Source organism: Echeneis naucrates, chromosome 8 (genome assembly GCF_900963305.1).
Source record: "Echeneis naucrates chromosome 8, fEcheNa1.1, whole genome shotgun sequence".
In the NCBI taxonomy this organism is placed as follows: Eukaryota; Metazoa; Chordata; class Actinopteri; order Carangiformes; family Echeneidae; genus Echeneis; species Echeneis naucrates.
In genome coordinates this window covers 17070883-17093705 of record NC_042518.1, presented here as the reverse complement: position 1 = coordinate 17093705, position 22823 = coordinate 17070883, and the positions used below count along the sequence as shown (strand labels likewise).

Below are 22823 nucleotides of genomic sequence, written 5' to 3'. Positions count from 1 at the left end.
CGGCTGGCCCTACATGGGTGAGTATGCGTGTGATGATGTTATTTCTCAGGACATGCAACATCACGTGGAGCCGACTGGATCTAATTCTTACAGCCAATACACTTCCTCATGCACCACATCCCGAAAGCAGCTTCTGGGAATGTTTATTCCATGCTCTCAAAAGTCAAGTTTACTACTGTTACAATCCAACATCATGACTATTTAAAACAAAATGAAGATTCATCAATCAATACAGGATTTCATTCATTCATTCATTCATTCATTCATTTTCTACCGCTTATGCGTTCCTGGGTCACGGAGCACTGCAGGAATGTGAGTTAAAATTCATTCATAAAAGAGAGAAGTGAAAGTGTGGCTAAGTAAAATGAAATTTGGACCTTAAGGATATATGTGATAGCTTTCAAAGGTGTGTGTCACAAAACCAGCTTCAACAAACCTGCATGGTTTGTTTGAAAGATTCATAGAGACGTCTGTTCACCACAAGCAGTAATGTTGCAGTAATGGTAAAAAAAAAAAGATAAAAGAAACAAACAAAGAAACAAAAAATGTTGCAGAGATGAAGTCATTTGTGATCTCATCTGTGATTTAACCCGTTAGTGAGCTGGCTGAGGTTGGGCCAGCAGTTGAGCAAGATGAAACATATAAACACATATATGTATGTGTGCGTGTGTGTTGGTAGTGTTCTAGAAACGTTTTCTTTTCACCAGACGAGAAAAACTCAAAATGACTCAATGAACAATAACTAGAGCCCACTTTGGTCTGCTCTGTTGTGTGTGTTGGTGAGTGTCAACGTGCTCTAGAGACAAGACCGAATACACACAACTAAACCACTCACTGACATTCACAACTTGCTGTCTCCTTTTCCCTGCATGAAGCAAAAGTAACAAGAGCAGGAAAAAAGACAGCAAGGCTGAAAATTCAAATAATAATCAAGGAAAAAAATAAAACAATCACCACTGCTGAATTTAAACTTAGTTTAGACCTTGATACGACCAGCATTGGTCCAATAAAAATCAAAAGGTCAGAGATGATTTCTGCTAAAATGCGTGTGAGAATCCTCCCAGAAGAATATTAGATTTTGTATAAAACGCTGGTTGTGTAGGTAAAACTGAAACAAGGTGCTGCTGCACTGCTGCCAGTAGCAGCCTGTAGATACTGCTGAGTGATGAGCTGACTGAGGTAGAGCAGTATCTGGCTGTCCTCCTCGTCCAGCCCTAGCTGCTCCTGCAGGAAGCAGCGGCGTCTACCCTCCACCACCTCAGGCCCCTCTGTGGAGCTGACCGGCAGGTGTAGGTGGTGGGTGAAGGTAAACAGGAAAGCCCTGGCTGCCAGACGACAGAGGGTGCTCTGTAAGTTTAGGAAGTATGTTGAGCCACGGCGGATGTAGGTGCGGTGGTCAGCTATGTTGGCAAGCAGTTTGCCACGATACGGTGGGCAGCGCAAAGTCTTCTGGTCAGCATCAAGGATGGAGATGTAGCGACTATAGCGGGACAGCGAGTAAAGCATGCTGGAGCCCACAGGGGATGCCACTCTGCATGAGACAGAAGGAGAAATGCCATTTTTGTTAGCTGCTAGGAACAACTTTCATCTTATCAAAACGGCCCTATATTATCTATGTTGATCAGCTGATCAGTCATAGCAACAGTGCTTCAGACTGAGATATCTCAACATCTGCTGGATACATTTCAAATACATTAATGCGGAAATTTATGGTTCTCGGAGGATGAATTCTAAAGAGAGGTCAGATGATACCCTGATTTTACCCTGACCCTGATTTTTCTTCAAGTGCCACCATGAAGTTTACCTTTATGATTTGAAATGACAAACATTAGATGGATTGTCATGACCCCCTAATGATAAACAATTTTAAGTTTTGTACTTGCTTCATCACTCATGGTCAAGCAAGGGCCTTAATTGTACTTGAGTGCTCATTAGTAAATCTGACATCCTTCTGCTAGTATGGCTGTTGCCTCTTAGCCTTGTTAAAAGTACATATGCAATACATAACAATATTTTCTTTATAATGAAAACAAAAAGTGAAAGCCACCACTACTACACATCAATGTCATCTATTCCAGTGTTTTCCACCCATTTATTTGGATCTCTCAAAAAATAGACAGATGAGATTATGAAGCAAATGCTTCTTCTTTAAATCTAAAATATTGCACTATAGACTGGAGGTTTATTGCCTGAATGGTTATGGGCACCATCAGTAAGTAAGTGGGTCGCACTTCAAGTTGATGGAGACCGTCTAATGATCTGTGAGCATCAAACCTGGTATTTTAATAAATCTGTGCAAAATAAAACCTTAAATAATCCTTTACTTGTTTCACTATGAGCCTTAACATCTTTTTGTAAAAGAGGGGTTTGTGCCTAAAACATAAATGCAAATTGGACATACCTTTGCAGCCCAATGAGTTTCCATCTCTGCAGGTCAGTAAGGGTAAAAGGGCACGAGAGCCAGGGTTGAACCCTTTCTCCACACTTCCCAGGGCTAGGCACAAAGAGGGCCAGAGCAGCAACTAACCGACGGACTCTCCCTTCATCAGACCCAAGTACCACCAGAGTCCTGCCACTCAGCAGGCACCATAAAGCCTGTATGGCAAAGGGGTACTGTCGCACAAACCTCAGGGCTCCTTGTCCAGCCTTCTTTCTGTGACGTAGGGTCACCAGCCCTCCATAGCCAAGAGGTGAGGCAGCCCGTTCAGACCCTGTAGAAGCACTCATGGTGCAATCCGATCCATCCTCCACTGAGGTCCGGGAAACACCATCTCCAAAGAGTCCCATGGGCAGCTCCAGCCCAGCCACAGGGCTTTCTGAGCATGGAGAACCTACAGCATAATCATCTTGGAGTGGAAGAAAGGCTTGGGGCTCCTGGTTGACAACCAGGCTTTCAGAGGGCTGGCCTGGATGAGAACCTGCCTCTGGGGCAGACACCTCATAAAGGAACCCCTCTTGAGACATACAGCATGCTGTGTCTAATGGAACCAATAAGTCAGACTCCATTTCACAAACCCCATCACTTATTCTCTCACAGTCGTCGTCTCTGCTGGCCTCAAGCTCAGACACCACCTCCAACAAAGACACAGGTGTCTGGTCTCCACCCTCATCCTCCCCTGCAGTGGTCTCTTCACTACTGCTCTCCCGCTCCAGGTCAGCATTGTGGTCAGGGTCGGGGGTCAAATCACAATCAGGATCAGGAGGTTCTGGCCTCACACTAGCAAGACTTTGTGGTTTCTCTGCTGGACCCATCCCACTCTTATCACTGCTAAAACTTCCTTTGGTCTCCTCTGAGCTCTCCTGGGTCTCCAGAGTGTGATCTGAGGGGGAGGACTCTAAATGGCCCTGCTCAAGCTCGCTCTGAATATGGCTGGTCTCAGAGGCCGGATCTAGAGGATCTGGAGGCTGCAATGAGTCTAGCTCTAGAGGTTCTGGTCTTAGCACAATAGCAGGTGGGTCTAAAAGTGTATAACTGTCTGCAGCATGGTTCACAGCGCAAAATGGTCTTAGTATTCCTCCTTCATCCTCATCATCAACACCAAGCTCCTCCTCAAAAAGGAAGTTGGTAACTCTCTGCCTTCGACGTAGAGTTTTGTCCAGGCGACGTGTGTAGAGGTAACATAGGTCACCTCGGAAACTCCTCTCCGTCTCCTTCAGGAGCTCCACAGTGGCCTCATAGAAACTCTCATCACACAACTCTCTGAGAGTCTTCAGACGCTTGTCAAAACACTTGGCAGACTTAGCTTTGATCAGTTGTGGTGTGTAAGACGGCCTGCGTCCAATGCCCTCGTCTTCCATGTCCTCCACTCCTTCTTGACCTCCTTCGACATTAATCTGGCGTTCCTGCTCCTCCACTTTGCCCATTTGGACAGTGTAACTGAAGGGGTTGGCAAGCTTTGCATATTTGTCTAACAGCTTCTCACACTCACTCAAGCACTCTGTCATACATTTCTGGCAGGTGACAGCATGAGGATCTCGGCGCGGGTGGCAATGGTAGGAATTGATCTGTCTCAACAGGTCTCTATGTTCGTAGATGCTCTTTTCCACATTAGCGAGTTCATTGGCTTTTTCCACAGCATGTGGGGAGTACATGCACTGAGGCCCCGCCTCTTTCTGTAGACCCTCTTCCCTCTCAAGCACAGAGTGGGTGTACCTGGGGAGAGGAAAACAGGTATCACTTATGTTCATACAGGGAGGAGGAAGGAAGATTCACCTGATAGGACTTTCTCATCAGGATAAGCATCAAAATAACTGAGGATGACGAAACAAAAACACTGAAAATTGGGAACTACACGAACAGAGAGATGTCAGTTAAGTATTTAGCCATTCCAGGATCAAGTAGTGATTGTAATGTTTGTCCGATGGCTGGTCAGTTCAATATATTAGTTTAACCTGAAATATTTCAACGACTGTTGACTGGATTGCTAATAAGTGTTGTATTACATTCATTTAAATAAGGAGGGGAATGTCACAAACTCATTACTGTTACTTGAAATCTAATTTGTGATAAATCTGATCAAGCCCGCATACCAAAGCATGTTGGTCCAATAATGTGTTGGCAGGAAGCAAGTTAACATTTAGGTTGTCTTGTCTCAGACATATTGTAGAATGTATGACTATAATGGCATGCAGTGACAGAGACATGTACTAAACACAGATATATATGGGATCAGCTACAATTTTTTTTTAACCACAGAGCACGCTAAACATTTAAATCAGCCATGAACAGATTAATTAATAAAAAATAAAAACATCTTCAATTAATCTGTTCCTTAGTTACCTTTATGGTTGGACAAAGAAAGCAATACTGAAACATCAGACCTGTATCGTCAGTATTAAGACAATGTGGAACACCAATTAAAGATTGTACTGGAGGTCTTACTCAAGGTCCCGGAGTTTCCTCTGGAGTTCCTTGGCGAATGCTCTTCTGTTCCCGGCCTTCAGACATTCTGAGGCCTGAGAGAAGCGGAGGGACAGCTCCTGAAACTGCAGCATAATTTTCCTCTCATCTGCTGAAACATAAGCCATGCAGAAGGGTCGCACAAAGCCCCTCGCCTCCAGGTCATAGAGCGTAAGGTGATGGACATAAGCAAACGCCCCCTCTTTTGAGTCGCCAAGCACCACCCTCGAGTCTTCCACAAAGCTGAGTCTTGGATAGCCACTTCCAGGTGGATGTCCAACAAAGGAGGCTTGGTAGTCCACTGACATGATGCGCAGGGAGAAGTAGTTGAGATCAAAGGTGCCACAGACTTTGGGGTCATCTGGGATGGTGAGGAGCGGCTGAGGGCCCACCTGCTCAGAAAACTCAGAGATGAGGATGAAGTCTTTGGTGAACTTGGCATAAGAGGTTTTGGCCCAGGGATTGGTATTAGCCAGAGGATGGAGAGGGATGGAGAACTCCTCAGGGAGGGCCCAGGCATCAGGATTCGTCTGGCTATACTCATCCTCTTTAGTGAAAGCCACCACGTCAGGTGAGCCTATCATAGTGGTGTTGTTGAGAAAGACATGAGAAACACAAGACAAGGTGCAGACCCCCTAATCAGTCATACACCAGCTGCCATAGCACAGCCACTTACAGAGCAGTCCCACTGGTCATCCACTCTCCAATGGTCCAGGCAGAGCTTCTGTCAGTGATGTCAAAACACCTTCCGGCTCTTGGAGTCCACAAAAATGATAATAAAGCTGGTTTATATGATTAACAAACGGGTCTCAGAGCAGAGTCGTCCCAAGCTATGGTCCTGCAGGGGGCCAGTTCCCAGAGGAGGGTCGTCGATATTTTTCAGACTGATTAAAAGTAGACGCCTCAAAAAACTGTGAGTTAACAAAAGCAATTCTTTTTGCGCCAATCACAGGGTCGGGGCAGACATCAGTGCCTTCATGCTGCACAGAGACAAAAAATATCAAGCAGCTTCAGTGAGGCGCTTCTCTAACCTGCCCGTCTTCACGCGTCGTGACCATCACGTTACTCTGCTCTGGGCTAAAATGCAGGAGGCCGGTACAGCAACGTCTACAGACAGAGGAGCTACATGTCATTTTCACATCCAGAGACAGGCGCCATGTTTACCCAGCTGGTTGTAGTCTGGTCAGGTGATCAACCCACCTCCCATCCGGAGAAAATCCACCCAAAAACCTAACTTCCGCGTTTTCGCTATGAGTAGATTAACTTAAAAAAAAAAAAAAAGTATGTTAACTTTCTAATCTTTATTTCATTGTCAGTTTTACAGTGTAAGTTAATTTCTCTGTTTTAATAAAATGGTTAATAACCACAGATTTCAAATTATTAGATTTTTTATTATTATTGAGGTTTTCTAGATGTTACTTATTTGGTTAATCTCTAGCATTATGTGCACTGTTATTATTCACTATCACTATTGCTATTTTTTTTATGCGGTTGTTGCGGGGGTTTATTCTTTCCTGACATTAAGACGTTCTCATAGCTCCAGGATTTCTGTTTTAGTTTGGCTAAACATAAGTAAAAAAAAAATATAGAGTGTGTCTCAAAAACAAATATCCAATTATGGCAGGGAAAACTAGATTTCCCGAGTGATCGTAGCAGTTAAAGTTGACCTACAGAAATTGCTAATGAAAATGTAGGATTTAGGGTGGATTTCTAATGAGCCGTGCTATGATGAAATATTTGTATTTAAATTGTTAATTTGAGTGCAGAATGTTATGAATGATAAAACTGCATGTACTATGCAATATTAAATCTGAACACACTTATTTACTAATATGATAAACGTATTTTAGTGGTCTCTGGGTTTTACGACAGTGTTACGACGCAGAATACGGCAGTTTTTGACAATCGAGCGCGGCATTTGTAAACAGCAGTACCACTAAAGGACGAAGCTGACGTTGACAAAGTTTGGAATACATTGAAATACATTTATTTCGTGGGTCAACCATCACTTCCTCCGATTGTTATTGATCCGAGGCGGATTAAGTTAACTGCTGACTGGTGAGTCGGTCTTGGTGAAGGTTTTGGGGAACGGAAGACATGTCTTCAGCTGGCTGCCTTAGCTAACATGCTAACAGCGACAGCGGGGCTGCCCGGAGGACACCGGGCTGCTTCACTTGAGAGCGGCCAGGCATGCTGATAGTTCATCTCCTCGGAAGATCCTTTTTTCGGCCGGGACTACATCACCTCGGGATCCAGCGGAGGCGTCTCTGTACAGCAGGACGTGTCTGGAGTCCGGACACACCACAGCAGGAGGACATGATACGAAACCGAGCTCAGATCAAGCGAGTTCTCTGCGTGGCAGAGAAAAATGATGCAGCCAAAGGCATCTCGCATATCATGTCAAACGGCGGGGCCAGGAGGGTCAGTGCTGCCTCTTCACCAGCAGTACCAACACCTCACTCACATTATGTCACCCATCAGGGTGATGTTTAAATGAAAAGTCGGTTATCACTAAGTAAATAGGCCAAATAGGTGGTAAAAATTCCCGGTTTCCACTTTCTGAATGGTGTTTCTAGTTTTGGAAATCGTATACAAATATGAATATCTTTGGATTTTGGACTCTTCGGACAAAGCAAGCAACATTACCGTGTGCTCTATAGACTTCTGAATGGTCTCTGTATAAAAGTCGGTGCCCTTAATCAATTGATTACACTATTCATCTCCTTTTTGTACATTACGTTTTAGTTTCTGTTCCACCAAACTACTGGCTTGTAAGAATTAATTTTATCTGATCCCTGATATATACTTCATGAGATAAGGGGGTCTAAACAATTTGACACGACGAACTGCACACAGATACACGTGGAGTTGGACTCTTACTGGTATTCAGTGCATCACATACTCCACAAAATATCCCTTGCAATGAGGTACAGAACGTCAACATTTTTGAAAATCATATAGTCTGCATACTGTAGACTGTATAGGATTTTCAGATATATTACCATTTCCTGATATTTTATAGTCGACTAATCAGGATAATCATCTACTGGGTAATCATATTTCAAATAACTGGTAGTTGGACCCAAATCATGGATAATATTTCTACTTCTGCTCTACATGTAATTAGTTATACATATAATGAATGATATAGTGAGGTTGTACATAGATGAATGATGCAGGAAGAATTGTTTGCATTTTTTATGCATGACACATCAAGGAAATTCATTGCATTAATTTAAAAATCATTGACTTCAATAATGCCTTAAACCAGTCCTCCTCACCAATTCATAGACCAAAATGCCCCAATACAAACTGAGATATTAGTGGACCAGCTGGTGGCCATGATGGTATGAGAAGTACAGTAAAATGTCTATAAAACTATTTCTGACTCTGATTTTAAAAGTCAGTAGTTATATTTAGATTTTGTCAATGCATAGAAACATATAAGTATATGGTGTGTGTATATACACAATATATACATCATATTATGTAACACCCCTATCATTAGACATATAATTGTATCATAATAACAAAAAATCTGAAACAGCATTTTCTTTTTCATTGCAGAGGGAAGGGCTGTCAAAGTTCAATAAAATCTATGAGTATGAATATAATCTTTTTGGTCAGGTAAGAGAATACAGAGAAATAATTAAATATCCACACATGGACCTGTATCTCTGTTCTTTTGGGTTTACAATGCCTCTGATTTTGCTGATTTTGTGTTGTCTCCATCCTGCTCCAGAATGTGACGGTAACAATGACATCAGTGTCAGGTCATTTACTCGGTCTGCAGTTTAAGGCACAGTTCCAGAAATGGTAATTTAAAATAGGTTTTTTATTTTGTTTGTTTATATATATATATATTCAACATTTTATAGTATAACAACAAATTATTGTATATTTTATCCTCACAGGCACAGCTGTAATCCTGTGCTATTGTTCGATGCAGAGGTGGAGAAGTATTGTCCAGATACCATGGTACAAATCAAGGTATTAACATTTACTGTCATCACAGAAATCCCAACTCTGTTTAATGAACCATTAGGTCTGTCACTCTTTTTGTGGGTCTTTATGTTGTTTCATTTATATTTTTGGCAGTGACTTGCAATGAATGACCAAGATTAAAATTTTTGTAAATTGCCAGTTACCTGTAGAGTTGAAATGTTTTTCTGACTTCATTACTATCCTTTTATTCTGCTTTTCTGTTTCTCTGCAGCGGACACTGGAGAAAGAGGCGAGGCAATGCCAGGCCTTAGTCATCTGGACTGATTGTGACAGAGAGGGAGAAAACATTGGCTTTGAAATTATTGATGTCTGCAAAGCAGGTACAATATTATTAATATATGCGATTTTTGACTTTTGTTATTTTTGCATAAATGTTCTGGCCAGGATTTATCCATGTTTTTGTGACTGCATAGTGCCAAACAGTTGCAGGTTTGTATGTCTAATAATAGCTCACAAATAATTGTATCTGCATGCATTTTTTTATTTTTTTTTAAGTGAAGCCCAATATACAAGTTTTTCGGGCAAAGTTTTCTGAAATAACCCCCAATTCCATTCGGAGAGCCTGTGAGACTCTAATGGAGCCAGATGTGAACATCAGTGATGCTGTCGATGTTCGTCAGGAGCTGGACCTGCGGATAGGTAAGATATCACTTTCATAATATACTGTATAATACAACAACACACGCCGCAGATTCTTTCAGGATTAAACAATGGCTCAACAGATAATAGTTCACACATCATAGTAGTTAGTGCTGTTGCCCCAAAACAAGAGGCTCATGGGTTTGGTTCCCTGGGTTCTATTAAGAACACCAGTATGGGTTAATTGCATTTCATCTGGCTCTACAGTTGATTCCCTCAAGATAAATTCTGGTTTGATAGTGTTAATCACAGAGAAATAATACTGCACAAACAGATTAGTGTACATTTGTCTGACCCCCCTTCCCAAAAAAAAAAACAAATCTCACCACATTGTGATAGGCAGTAGCTCGGTTCACATAAAGGCTCTCCACCAAAGCTTCTGGGATCTGGATGTCCTCTCCTGAAGCATAGCATGATACGTTCAGGCCTTCACTATACTCTCTCACTCCCTGCTCCAATTCTCCATCTCTGAGCCAGGCGTTGCCCTCATCGAGCAGGTTGCACACAAGCTGGGCCAGGAAGTCCCAACTGGGAAGAAAATAAAATGAATGAATGAAAAGATAAATAAATAACAATAGTGCCACTGCGTTCAAATTATTTTTGCTCTAAGACTCTATTTGATTGTTAACATGCAAGGGGGTGCTATGATACCATCCTCTCCCCTGTGCTCAGGTGCATCCTTCACTCGGTTCCAAACACTTCGCCTGCAGAAGATCTTTCCGGAGTCTCTGGCCAATCAGCTGATCTCATATGGCAGCTGTCAGTTTCCCACTCTGGGCTTTGTTGTGGAGCGTTTCAAAGCCATCCAGGCTTTCATACCAGAGACTTTCTATAAGATCAAAGGTATAAACTCACCCATCTACCAAAATTCAGTGCAGTTATAAGTATTTGGGTTTAAACTGATAGTATGCTGATTTTTGTTTCAGTGCTCCATGAGGTTGAGGAAGATGCTGTAGAGTTCAGCTGGAAAAGAAACCGCCTCTTCAACCACACAGCTTGCCTGGTGCTCTACCAGATCTGCATGGAGGTATGTGCCTGTTTGTTTGCTTTGTCAAAGGCTTTCAGGTTATATTGTCATTAGTTCAATTGGATTACATATCTGTTCAAATCCTCTGCTACTGCCTATGATTTATAGGTCACCTGATGTTGCTATTTTCATCTTTTTTATTCTTTTTTTTTTGAAAGTTTCAAGTGACAAATCTAAGAGTTAAGTAATTTCATGAAAGTGTTGTCCATATAACTCTTCAATAGAAAGTTTGAACACAGCAGGATTTTTTACACATGTGAGAAAAGCCCATACCGTTGACTGTTACAATCCTCTTGTGTAGGCAGTTATATTTTATATTTCTTCATACCATTAGTGATGTTTTTAGCATGGTGTTGCTTTCATACTGGGCTTATTTGACTCCAAATATCATTAAGAGGTTATGGTTTATTTATAATGTGTCAAGATTATTCCATTAGTCACAGTTCCATAATTGCAGCAACATTCACAGCTACCTGGTCTCATGTAGTGGCCTTGCATCCTAGATTACCACAGATTAAGATTCTCTGTACCTCCAGAGAACTAAAATAGATGTAACTACTTCTACAACTTTGCAAAGGCAGAAAGTTCAGTCCTCACTAAGCTCACAACACAATATTAAAGAGGTAATGAAGAACTGACTGTCAGGGAGAAATGATGGAGGCATAAAAAGAAATAGCGTCTCCAATGCAAATATTTTGAAATCTTTTGAAAATTTTTATTACTAAAATGAATGTCCACAATATCAAAAGCAACAAAATAAATGTGGCTTCATGTGAGTATGTCTTTGTACCATGCACCAAAATTTTTTGTTTAACCCCTTGTTAACAATAAATTAAAATTTGTTGTTAATGGAACCATACTGATGAATACCAAGTGAAAGTGACCAGGAACCAAAGCACTGAGGGGAGCCCTCAACAAATCTCTTAATTCGCTGCTTTAATTAGATTAATCAAATCAAATTAAGGTAAAGGCAGAAAACATAATTGAAAATGATTTGGCCTAACGTTCACGCTTGCATAATAGGCGCAAAATGTGTTCAGACTGTTACACATCACCAGCCAAGCACATCAGGAGAGGGTATTCATCTTAACAAAATACTGGTGTTTCCACAGATCATACAAATTTGTTTTCCAGATTTTAAGATGACTCCAAAAAAACACTGATTGCAGATGGTTTGTACCCAGAAAAGCTGTGTAGAAATGTAATCTTGTTTGTTTGTTGTGTGTTGTGCATTTGTGTGTATCCACACATGCAACTTCTCCTCCCACTGGTGCTGTTACCTCAGGGGGACACAGCAGTAAATTTCAAATCCAATGTGTTTTCAAACCTGAATGAAGTAGGCTAAAAGCCACATGTAAAAAAAAAGAGAAAACGACACAACATTTACTAATTTCCAGGATCCCATAGCAACAGTCACCTCAGTAACCAGCAAACCCAAGAGCAAGTGGAGACCGTTGCCTTTGGACACTGTGGTAAGAATATAATGTCAAACAGCCACACTCATATCTGCTGCACTTTGAAACAAACTTGTTTATGGTGTAATGTGTATGCTGTGATTTTCTGCCAAAATAGAGTTTTCAGCTTCATTGTCCTGGGACACCTCCTAAACTCCCTCTACCTTTATCTGACAAATAGGAATTGGAGAAACTAGCGTCCCGGAAGCTAAGAATAAGTGCCAAAGAGACCATGAAAATTGCAGAAAAACTATATACCCAAGGGTGAGTGTGTGGATTTTTGCATGCATACTCGTATCCAAACTGCAGTATAAATATTGTCCTGGTCCAACCATATGCCAAATGTCCTAATATTTTACTTGTTTCAGTCAAAAATCTATCTTGAAGCTGTCTTTATTAGAGGCTTTGTTCTGTTAGTGGTGATGTATTTTTTGTTTAGTTGGTTCTTAAACCACTTCAAAGCTGTTCCTACTTTTGCACAAGGCACCATCTTGCTTTTAAGTCATTTAATATTGGAGTTCACCAGCAATGTTGTATATCCAGAGCATTCCATCTTTGTGTGAACCCTTGTGACTATTGCCCCCCATCCCCCTCAGGTTTATCAGCTACCCCCGCACAGAGACAAATATTTTTCCCGCAAGTCTTTCTCTCGGCCCCTTGGTGGAACAGCAGACACAAAGTACAGATTGGGGGACGTTTGCCCAGCGGGTGCTTGATCAGCCTGGGGGTCCCAACCCTCGACAGGGCAAGAATTCTGACCAAGCTCATCCCCCCATACACCCCACCAAGTACACTGACACACTGCAGGTATGAACACATATAATTGAGCTTGGTCTGTGAATAATTCATTCACAATTAAATGAATCATTAAAATGTACAGTTTGTCCATTTTTAATAATTATCAATATTCTTAATTAAGCATACCCTCTGCTGATCATTGATAGTTTTCTGTACTGTACCCTACCAGCCTTGCACTGGTTTTTTAACAGTATGATTATAATTTATTAATACATTTTAATAATTGCACACTTTAATGTTGATCATTAATCACACCTATATAATTATTTCTTTAAAAAAGGAGAAACAATTGGAGATGAAGGTAACTGGCTCAAAGGTTCGCATAGTAGTTCAAAGATTGCTGAAATTGTTGTTCATTCAAGAAAAAATCACTGTTCAAGTGATACAAAAAAAACCCAAAACAAAACATGCACCACATGGAACCAGACGTTATCACTCTATAACAAGTCTCTGTTTCTGCTGTGTGCAGGGCAATGAAGGACGTGTGTACGAGTTCATTGTCCGACACTTCCTTGCCTGTGTATCCCAGGATGCACTGGGGCAGGAGACAATAGTGGACATAGACATAGCCCAGGAGAAATTTTCCGCCTCAGGACTCATGATCATTGCAAGGAACTACCTGGATGTTTACCCTTATGACAGGTGGAGCACCAAGGTGAGGTGTGTGTTTGTGTTTGTGTAAACTCAAACAAACTTGGAGAAACACAGTCAGGCATTCATTAGTGTTGTTTATTTTTCTGTCAGGGGATGTTTTTGGGTCCCAGCTGATTGTAGCTCCTATTTCTTGTGTGTGAAAAGTCTTACATATGTGTTGTGTATGTTATAGGTGATTCCAGTGTACGAGCAGGGCTCCCAGTTCCAGCCATCTGCTATCGAGATGGTGGACGGACAGACGAGCCCTCCACAACTGCTCACCGAAGCCGACCTCATATCTCTAATGGAGAAGCATGGCATTGGTAGAGTACTGACACACACAAGCACAAGCTGTATTTCTATTGTTTGTGTGTCCCAGCCACTCAAACAATAATTGTAAATGTCAGAAATAAAGAAATATTGAAAAATCCCCAAACATGTGAATTTGGGATTGTGCACAGTCATCTATTTAATATAACTCTAATAATATAGAGAAACATCCCTGTGTTGACATGTTTTTCAGAGTGCTATACTGTAGCATATGTAAAAAAGAGTAGAAGCCTTTTGTGACTCTAGAGGGAGCTGTGCAAAGTATGATAAATAACATCAGTTGGAGAGGAGAGGAGTTGTAGAAATGTTTACCTCTCCAGAGCTCTGTGGCTAACTTCTGTCCTCTACTTGAGGCCAGTGGCTTGAGGCTACATTAGCTGCTAATTTCACAATACAGCCCAGTTGACAACCAAACTGTAAACTGAAGTGGCCAGAGTAAAAGGCGGATATATGTGTTCAGCAGTAGTGGAGTGCTATTTTTGTCTTATTTCCATTAAGCTTAGTACTATAATGGACTGTTTAAATTTACTCTCACTGTTTAATTGGGTTATCAGTATCTATTGTGGAATTGGTAAAATTTACTCAAGAAGTGAGTACTGGTTACTCAAGCCCAAGGGAATTTCTGCATGATTATCATCATGCAGAAATCACATTTACATGAAATACCCTTAGTAATCTTTCCAGTAAATATTCTGGACAGAAACGGTATAGATGTTAATATTATGTCAGAGCACACCCAATATTCTGTGGACCCATACTAGTGTGGACAATTTCTTTTGACATAGATCTTTTCACATATGCACACACTGAAAAATAGATTTTTTTTTCCCTGAATGATTATATAATTTATTTTCTACTATATCTGATTTAACAGCACTTTTAAATATTACTTTCTTTTATAAACCCTTACCTACAACACAATGTTAACTTCAACCTTACCTTTTTCCTTTCTATTAAAGGCACAGATGCAACCCACGCAGAACACATTGAGACCATCAAGAGTCGCATGTATGTTGGATTAACAGCTGATCAGAGGTTTCTTCCTGGAGAGCTTGGAATGGGGCTGGTGGAGGGTAGGTAAACACACACACACACTGTAGGATTTAATGCAAAGAGAATTGACACTGTCACCCTGTCACTCAAATAGTTTCATATTTAGCAATAAAAGAATGTATATTTGTTTGATTAGGTTACAACTCCATGGGCTATGAGATGTCCAAACCAAACCTGCGTGCTGAGTTGGAGGCAGATCTCAAGCTCGTATCAGAGGGCAGGAAGGACAAGCATAGTGTGCTGCTGCACCATATCCAGAAATACAAGATTGTCTTCATTGAGTCTGTCAGAAAGGCAAAGAAGTCAGTGGCACTTTAATTTTAAATTAAATCTGCATTTCTAATATGCCATCTGTGCACTAATGAACTCCTGGGTTTTATTCTTTATATTGCTGCTCTTTACAAGTCACTGTCTGTTTTCTCTCCACAGATTAGATGAAGCCCTATCACCCTATCTGGGTGCAGCTCAGGAGTTCACTGAGGCAGAGCAGCAGGACATGGAGATACCACTGCCCATCAGGAAGTGCCCTCACTGCAGTCGGGACATGGTGCTTAAGAAGAAGAAGGAGGGAAATGGGTGAGATGAAGCACAAAGCAAGGGAGTTCAGCCTATGTTACAGATACAGATTCTTGATGATATGCTGAGTGCAGATGCACTTTAAAACTAATCTTTAAAATTGCTCGTAGACTACGAAAGGTGGCACATTGACGCCTCCATTGTAAAGTAAAATGCCTTTTCCTCTAAAATTAAACGCTGTCCCAAAGCCAGAAATAAAAAAAGTAATTTGGCATAGACTTTTACTACTTAATTACATATTATTATATGCAGACTTTATTATACTATTATGATCAGTGTTATCAGTGTTTTGTTTCCAGTTCGCGTATGCATACAGAGGACGTATATTTAGTGTAATGTTTTTACAACTTATTTTAAATTATCTGAATTCAAAACAAGGCTGTTAAATCAGAGTGCTTTGAAACATTTGCTGAACGAGATTTCAGTGGCTAATTATCTTCTTCTTCTTCTACAGTATGTACCTGTCCTGCCTGGGTTTCCCAACCTGTAAGACGGCAGTGTGGTTCCCTGACACGGTGCTGGAAGTCAGCAGAGATGACAGCATTTGTCCCACCTGTCAGCCGCACCCTGTTCACATGTATGTATTTATTTAATGCAAGACCATGTTCCCTTGCTTATTTTACAGCAAAGCTTAAACATGTTCTGAACACCATTAGAATGTGCCCAAATAAACAGTTTTTAAGAAGTAGATCAGTTCACTCTGATAATATATTGCAGAAAGAATTAGTCCACTCTCTCCGGGCTGTAATGCTGGCTCAATCAGTCAGATAGTCCATCACTTTGGTCCAACAGCTGCAGGAATGTTTGTTAAGAATTTTTTTTCTTTTGTTAACTTCTGATCTCATTAAGTCAAAAATAAAAAAATAAACTTTTCAACTTTTAATTTGGTTTATAACCAAATATGTGCAAAAGTCATAACATTCCCATCATGGTTTTCTATGCATTAATTTAAGGTGTCAATAAACCCATCTGCTTGGAAAATTCCTTAAATTTGAGTCATAGTGAGTGAAAAAAAGGCATATTCAGGCACTAATTCTCAGTACCAGGCATGTTGACCATCTTTTAATTACTCTGATATGACAGTTGTTTTCTGACATATCCATTGCTGAGACATAATTAGAAGCTTCTTTCCACGCTTTAAGATAAAATAAGATAAGATAAACTTTATTGTCCCGCGAAGGAAATTTGTTTTGGGCTACACAGTGCGTCTTGCTGCCAACAGTCTTACAGATACATACATACATGCATACAGTAGACACACCATTCAACATAGACATCATTCCATAAGGTGCCACAAGTGTGTATTATGCTCGATTATCGTCATATTGTTCATAGAAAAGGAGAATACAGTACGCCCAAAAATATTGAACGTACCCTTAATAAAGAAGGTTAAATACAACAAATACATAAATGATTAAATACATGGATTGAAACACCGGACCTTTAAAACCCGGATAAAACCGGGGCACACAGGCCCAGCAGGAGGACAGACAGAGGGGGCTAGGATAGTGGATCCACAGCTGAAGGCCTCCCCACTACCTTAGTCGGGTGGGAAAATCGGGGGAGAGGGCTGGAATGGAGCTAGGGTGGGGCTATTGTCTTTTTATGTGCTGGTAACTTGTCAAAGTCAGAAACTGTGAGATTCCGGTTTTCTCCCATTTGTTTTAAAAGTTCTGGCTGTGGAAACAAGATTACATTTTCCGTGAGTTGAGATTTTCTCAACTTCCACCTGCAGTGTAACAGTACACTTTTTCTCCTGGTATTAACATCCATCTCAGGTGGTTGATCACACGCAGATAGTGAAAGCACACAAAGCACACTGAGGACACAGCTCAAATCCATGCCTCATTCACATTAAATTGCGGCCATCGTGTTTTCAAGCTTTGGGACCTGTGTATGTGAACGCCACCTAAGCCCTCTTTAGTCTGTCAGCTGTGAGTCCTAGCTTTATGAAAGTACAAAGGAAATTACAAAAATGCTAGCAAATAATCAGTCATAGCCTAGAGAATTAATACTTTACATAGTAGTATGTTGACACTCTTTGCCATTGAGCTGCTTTAAGTTTTAATGCAAGGAAAGAATGATATTACATAACTAAGATATTTGCATATAACACTCACCAAACATTTCACCCTGACTAAATTATAGCAAAGGTTTAGTTTTCATCTCCTAATTATCATATTAGCCCAATGAATGAATATGTCAGTGAGAGATTCTTCAGTCTTGGGTGCATAATACTTCCTCCTTGCATGGGCACAGTAACTATACATAACGAACTCTGAAAGAATTTTTTTTTTCCTCAATTGTCACTTTAATGAATAAGTGTATGTGGGAGCTCAGAGGGATTGGATGTGGTCATTACAGTCCAAGTTTCACACACAGAATAAACAAACACAGATGAAGAGCTCAGCAGCTTCATCAGCACAAGAAACTTGTCAAAATCCTTGTTTACGCAAGTGGGCGTTAACCCCTAGAACACGTGTCTCAGCTCAGTCCAAATATAGGGCAGGCTCACTAGCAGCAAGCCAAAGTGCTCCACACCAGCATCCGTTACCATAGCAACCAATCTGGCAGAGAGCTCAAAGTTGAGCTACATCATGTACTGTAAAACAATATCACTGTCTTTTAAATCACATTACAGTGAGTGCTGTAATAAACTGCCATCTGACTGGTCACCATGGCAACTTGCTATATTATCCCAACTCTTGTCCTGTGTTTAATAAGGATGCTTTAACACACACGCGCACACAATTATTTAAAAATTACTGCGACAGAAACTCCCAACTGTGCTGTTAGATTAGTTTACTCTGAACATGAGACTAAAAGACAGAAAATACCAATTAATAAAAATACATTTATTTCAACTTATTTTAACTTATTGCAACAGTGATGTGTTAATGTTTTGCTGTTGCAAAAATGCCAGTAGTACAAGAAAACATGGTGGAGACTTTGATGTATAATTAAAAGAACATTATTAAATCCACACAATGGTAAAAAGGACACCATTTTGCTTTTGCTTTACAATCTCTTTGTTGCCAGCACATCCTAATCCTCTCTTTAATTCTGTGTTTGTGGAGAAGTCAAGCTGTATTTTTTTTTTTATCATCTCACCTGCATCTCCAAATATGTAATCATTTTAATGGCTTATTAACATTCCTGCATGGATCTTTTTTCTTTCTTTTTTTTTTGTGCCTGGTATCGAACATTAAAAGAATTAAGTCGGTTTGATACACAATATGCACAGCCTGTTTTAGATAAGATGCACCACTTCACTGTAGAGTGGGAACAATCCTGAGCCATGATAGCAGCTGTTGCTGGTTCAGCACCATCAAACTATGTTGTCAACCAAACTTGACCTCTTTAACATCTGTCATGTTTGCATTACGTCCTTCAGGTTGAAGTTTAAGTTCCGCAGGGGCAGCCTCCCTCCCATGATGCCTTTGGAATTTGTTGGCTGCATTGGTGGATGTGATGAGACGCTCAGAGAGGTACTGGACCTGAAATACCTCAGAGCGGGGGGAGGAAGTGGTGGAGGAGCAAGAGGAGGAGGACGAGAAGGAGCAGGAGGAAGAGGAGGACGAGGAGGAGTGGGCAGAGGAAGAGGTGACCCCTGGCCACCAGCTCCACAGCCATCCAGAGCACCATGCTCCAATCCTAGACCTTCCCTTCCTCTTGTCCCCTCCTGGACTCCTCAGCCTACACCCCCACTAGGTCCCAGGAGTGGAGACCCTAACGGGGATGTCATCGTGTGTAATTGTGGTCAGGATGCACTCCTGCTCACTGTACGCAAAGAAGGTCCCAACCAAGGCCGTCAGTTCTACAAATGCAACACTGGGAGCTGCAACTTCTTTCTGTGGGCAGACCAACCTAATCAACAGGGGGCGTCACAGAGTCAAGTGCATCCCTGTCCCCCCCCTGTACCAAGGACCTCTCAACCTCCAAGACCCTCAATGGGGTTCAGGAACACATTTGATGGCGGCAGAGATCAGGAGGGAGGTGCTGGAGGACATGCTGGACAGATTATGTGTAACTGCAATGAGACAGCAGTGACACGTACAGTGCAAAAAGATGGGCCAAACAAAGGCCGAACATTTCACACCTGCGGAAAACCAAGAGAGCAGCAGTGTCGCTTCTTCCAGTGGGCTGATGAGAATGTACCTCCCCCAGGTAAGGCTTTCTTTCACACACGCAAACACATTCCTGTCTGTTGTTTTCTTAGAGATAATGCATTCCCTAACCCCTTAGCCCAATCATTGACACAACTATGTTGCCACAGAGATGACAGGGCTAACGTTAATATTTTCCAGTTGTCAAGTAACTAGCCAAAATTAGGCAAAAATTAAAATGAATTTGTTAAAATGTTATTTGTTACATTTTTTATTTTAAAAAAGTGGACTCTACAAACTGCCCTTTTCAAATCTTTGCAAATGACATTGTTTTTGGACTTGACTAGATTTTGGTTTGGTACTTGTGGAGGGATTGAATCGTTTTCTGAACATCACCTACATCACCTTCATAAGCATATTCTTTTTTACATTTAGGAAAAGGAGCCCATTAATGCATTCACAATGAACAAATGAATAGAAACACTGCATTTATTGTATTTCTTACAGTTCATAGTCATACTATCATTATCTGCCTGTCAAATCATTTTCACTCTGAGCTAATGCTTTCTGTATGCTTTATAAAATTATGAGAAATCCTTTTAATACAAGCATGCAAACAGAAAAGTACTCAGACCAAAAAACTGTTAGAATGTTCCTCTTCACCAACGTACTTAATGATAAAGAAAAGCTGTCACGACTCACAAATACTCCCACTGAGACCTTGAGGCATCCACTTATCAGACAGATTAGCTGCTGTCAGTTGAGGGACATGCAAAAAGCTCTTTTGTGCTCTTTATGCAGTGACCTCTAACCACCTCATGTTGTGATGACCTCTGTTCCCTCGTGTCAGGTGGTTTTAGAGGTGGATTCAATGGAAGTGGAGACAGGGGGAACAAGGAGAGGAGGATAGCGGTTGGTGCCACCCTCAACAAACCGACAGCTGCAAAGAAACCCCGCACCTGCGGCATCTGCCACATGCCGGGACACACCCGGGTGACCTGTCCTCAGCGGTGACCACTGTCACTGAGTAAAAGAAATAATTTAAGCTGCTCTGAAGGTGTGTGAAGTTATTGAGCTCTTTGATTCAAGAGTATAGAGACAGATTTTATTTTTCAAATATGCAGCAATTGCCACTTTTATTCTCATTAAATAGACTTCATCTTCAGGAGTATAGACAACTTTGCCTATACCTTGTGTCCATGCTGTACAGTTCTATTTAATGGCAGTTTGAAGAGGAAAAGAAGGGTTTTGAGAACAACACCAAAAATATTTATCCGAAGACATTTTGTGTCCTGGGTCAGTAGGCGCTGGGACGTGTCCAGTTTTGATTCAGCCATAATTTGTCAGTTTTGTGATGTATGACTCTTTTCTGGCCCCTGGCAGAAAGTTATTTTGAGGTCAAGCAAAGTATTTTGTGTTTCTTTTTTGCCAGGTGGCACAGAGCCAGTTCCAGACTCCTCTCAAGAATTCAACATTTTAGGAAAAAAAGCTAGTCAACTTCACTGCGCAGAATTAACATCACTCCTTCCTATACAGTAAATATGTAACTACATCCTGCTGTCCTCCAGCTTGTTTTAAACTGGAAAGGGGGAAAAACTATTTAGGTTTTGTACAAACCACCACCAGACCACCAGTACATTTAAAGCTCACTGTGTAATTTTGAATGACCCTCGTTATTAATCTGTTGAAAAACTGGAAAAAAAAAAACCTCACAGAATGCAGGGGGTTTATTATAGACTATTAGACTTGTAAGCATATATTTGAAAATGAGGAACATTTCCTTTGAAATCTTCAGACACTATAAGGTATACACTTTTAACCCTAATTGTATGATCTCTTTAGATGCCTGAGGAAATATCTGTTAAAAAGTTCAGAACTTTTAGGTGTTGTGTCTGCAGGAAGCTGAAGATCGGTTAATAAGGAATTCAGATCATATTCAGATGATTAAATTAACTCTCCCGTCTTTTGTGTTTGTCTATTTTCCCAGTCCTGATTTCTTGACTGAGAGGAGTTGGAGAAAGGTGACTGTAGCAAAGAAACACTGCTGCCTTTAGCGAATAAATGTCTATTTTTAAAAAAAATATATCTGCACACGTCTAATTTATAATTAGCACTATGTTTTAATATGTTGATTTGCAGTTTTCATTGTTTTCACCATGAGCAACTTAAACAGTAGCTGGGTATTATATATAGGTGGATTTGCCAAAGCGTCCTTGGAAGAAACATTACTTCATGTTTTCTTTACATTCAAGTTGTAATGAGTACAAAAAGAAAAAGAGTCTGGTTGGTGGTCTGGGGAATTGTCAGCACCATCTTTTTTTCTGAATATTTCTGTATAATAATAAATTTTCTTCTGCTGTTTCCTTGCATGGTTGATATCTTTATAGTGAGTACAGACTTTACAGAGTGTCACGTTACAGACTTTGGTTTTGCTTTCATCTGCTAAACAGCTTTGCTGTTTATCTCGATCACTTACAGTTTTGGTTTTATTCTGAGATGTTTTTGTGTTTATTTGATTCAGTTGTTTTTGGTTTTGCTTTTCTATTTGGAGTCTTAACTTGGTTCCACTGGTTTTGGTTTGGTCTTCAGCCATCTTTGAGTTGTATCATTATGTTTATCGTTTATATACACAAATGAGTGATTGGCATTTCATTTTTATAAAAATGTTTCCAAATCTGAGAAATTGTTCATGACTGTGGGGCCAAATGGAGCTAAAAAGGCTTATACCATCATGTTTTCTGGCCTGTCTTGAAACATTATAGTATACAGAAATACAGTAAAACTATCAAATGATGTCAGAGTTGAGGGACATAAGTCACTTGACCTAGACTTGAGATGGCACTTTTGCCAGTGTTATAAAAGTTACATTTTGTCTGGGAAACATAAATGGTTGATATTTTTCGTGTGTGCAATGACCACAAACTCGACAGTAATAGGATATAGCAAACCATTAGATGCAGTTATCATAAGGAGGAACTTAGTCCAAAAATATTAGTTTGAATCACATTGGTAAGAAAATGTGGCACAAATTAGTTTCCTTATAAAAATGTACACACACACACACACACACACACACACACACACACACACACACACACACCCACACACACACACGCACACACACACACACACACACACACACACACACACACCCCACCCCAGGGTGTAGCTCGCGTAACTGGCTTGAGCTGAGTGATGGCATGACTTTCTATTGTCGACACATGAACTTTGGACCTGGAGGGGAAGACCTGGGGCTTGCCCTACCTCCTCTGGGAGATGTGCTGACTATCCGCTGAATTTGA

General features: G+C 40.8%; 2 protein-coding genes across 4 annotated transcripts; one reads left to right on the top strand and one right to left on the bottom strand.

Moving 5' to 3' along the window:
* Positions 1–500: 500 nt before the first annotated feature.
* Positions 501–6072, bottom strand: smcr8a (Smith-Magenis syndrome chromosome region, candidate 8a). The gene is made up of 3 exons (XM_029508406.1): positions 4883–6072; positions 2402–4153; positions 501–1531 (listed from the first exon to the last, which is right to left on the bottom strand). The coding sequence occupies exons 1-3, from the start codon at positions 5482–5484 to the stop codon at positions 1072–1074; spliced, it is 2814 nt and encodes a 937-aa protein (XP_029364266.1). The 5' UTR covers positions 5485–6072; the 3' UTR covers positions 501–1071.
* A 738-nt stretch (positions 6073–6810) lies between these two features.
* top3a (DNA topoisomerase III alpha) lies at positions 6811–21880 on the top strand. Of its 3 annotated transcripts, none has more exons than XM_029507950.1 (20): positions 6811–7321; positions 8468–8527; positions 8643–8716; positions 8815–8890; positions 9117–9225; positions 9401–9544; positions 10217–10387; positions 10471–10571; positions 11969–12043; positions 12207–12289; positions 12622–12832; positions 13293–13478; positions 13650–13779; positions 14746–14859; positions 14976–15141; positions 15269–15415; positions 15870–15992; positions 18810–19582; positions 20372–20578; positions 21509–21880. In XM_029507950.1, the coding sequence occupies exons 1-19, from the start codon at positions 7091–7093 to the stop codon at positions 20533–20535; spliced, it is 3138 nt and encodes a 1045-aa protein (XP_029363810.1). In that variant the 5' UTR covers positions 6811–7090; the 3' UTR covers positions 20536–20578; positions 21509–21880. The 3 variants fall into 3 exon arrangements, with proteins under 3 accessions (XP_029363810.1, XP_029363809.1, XP_029363808.1); XM_029507949.1 differs by having other exon boundaries at positions 20954–21880; XM_029507948.1 differs by having other exon boundaries at positions 20372–21880.
* Positions 21881–22823: the final 943 nt, after the last annotated feature.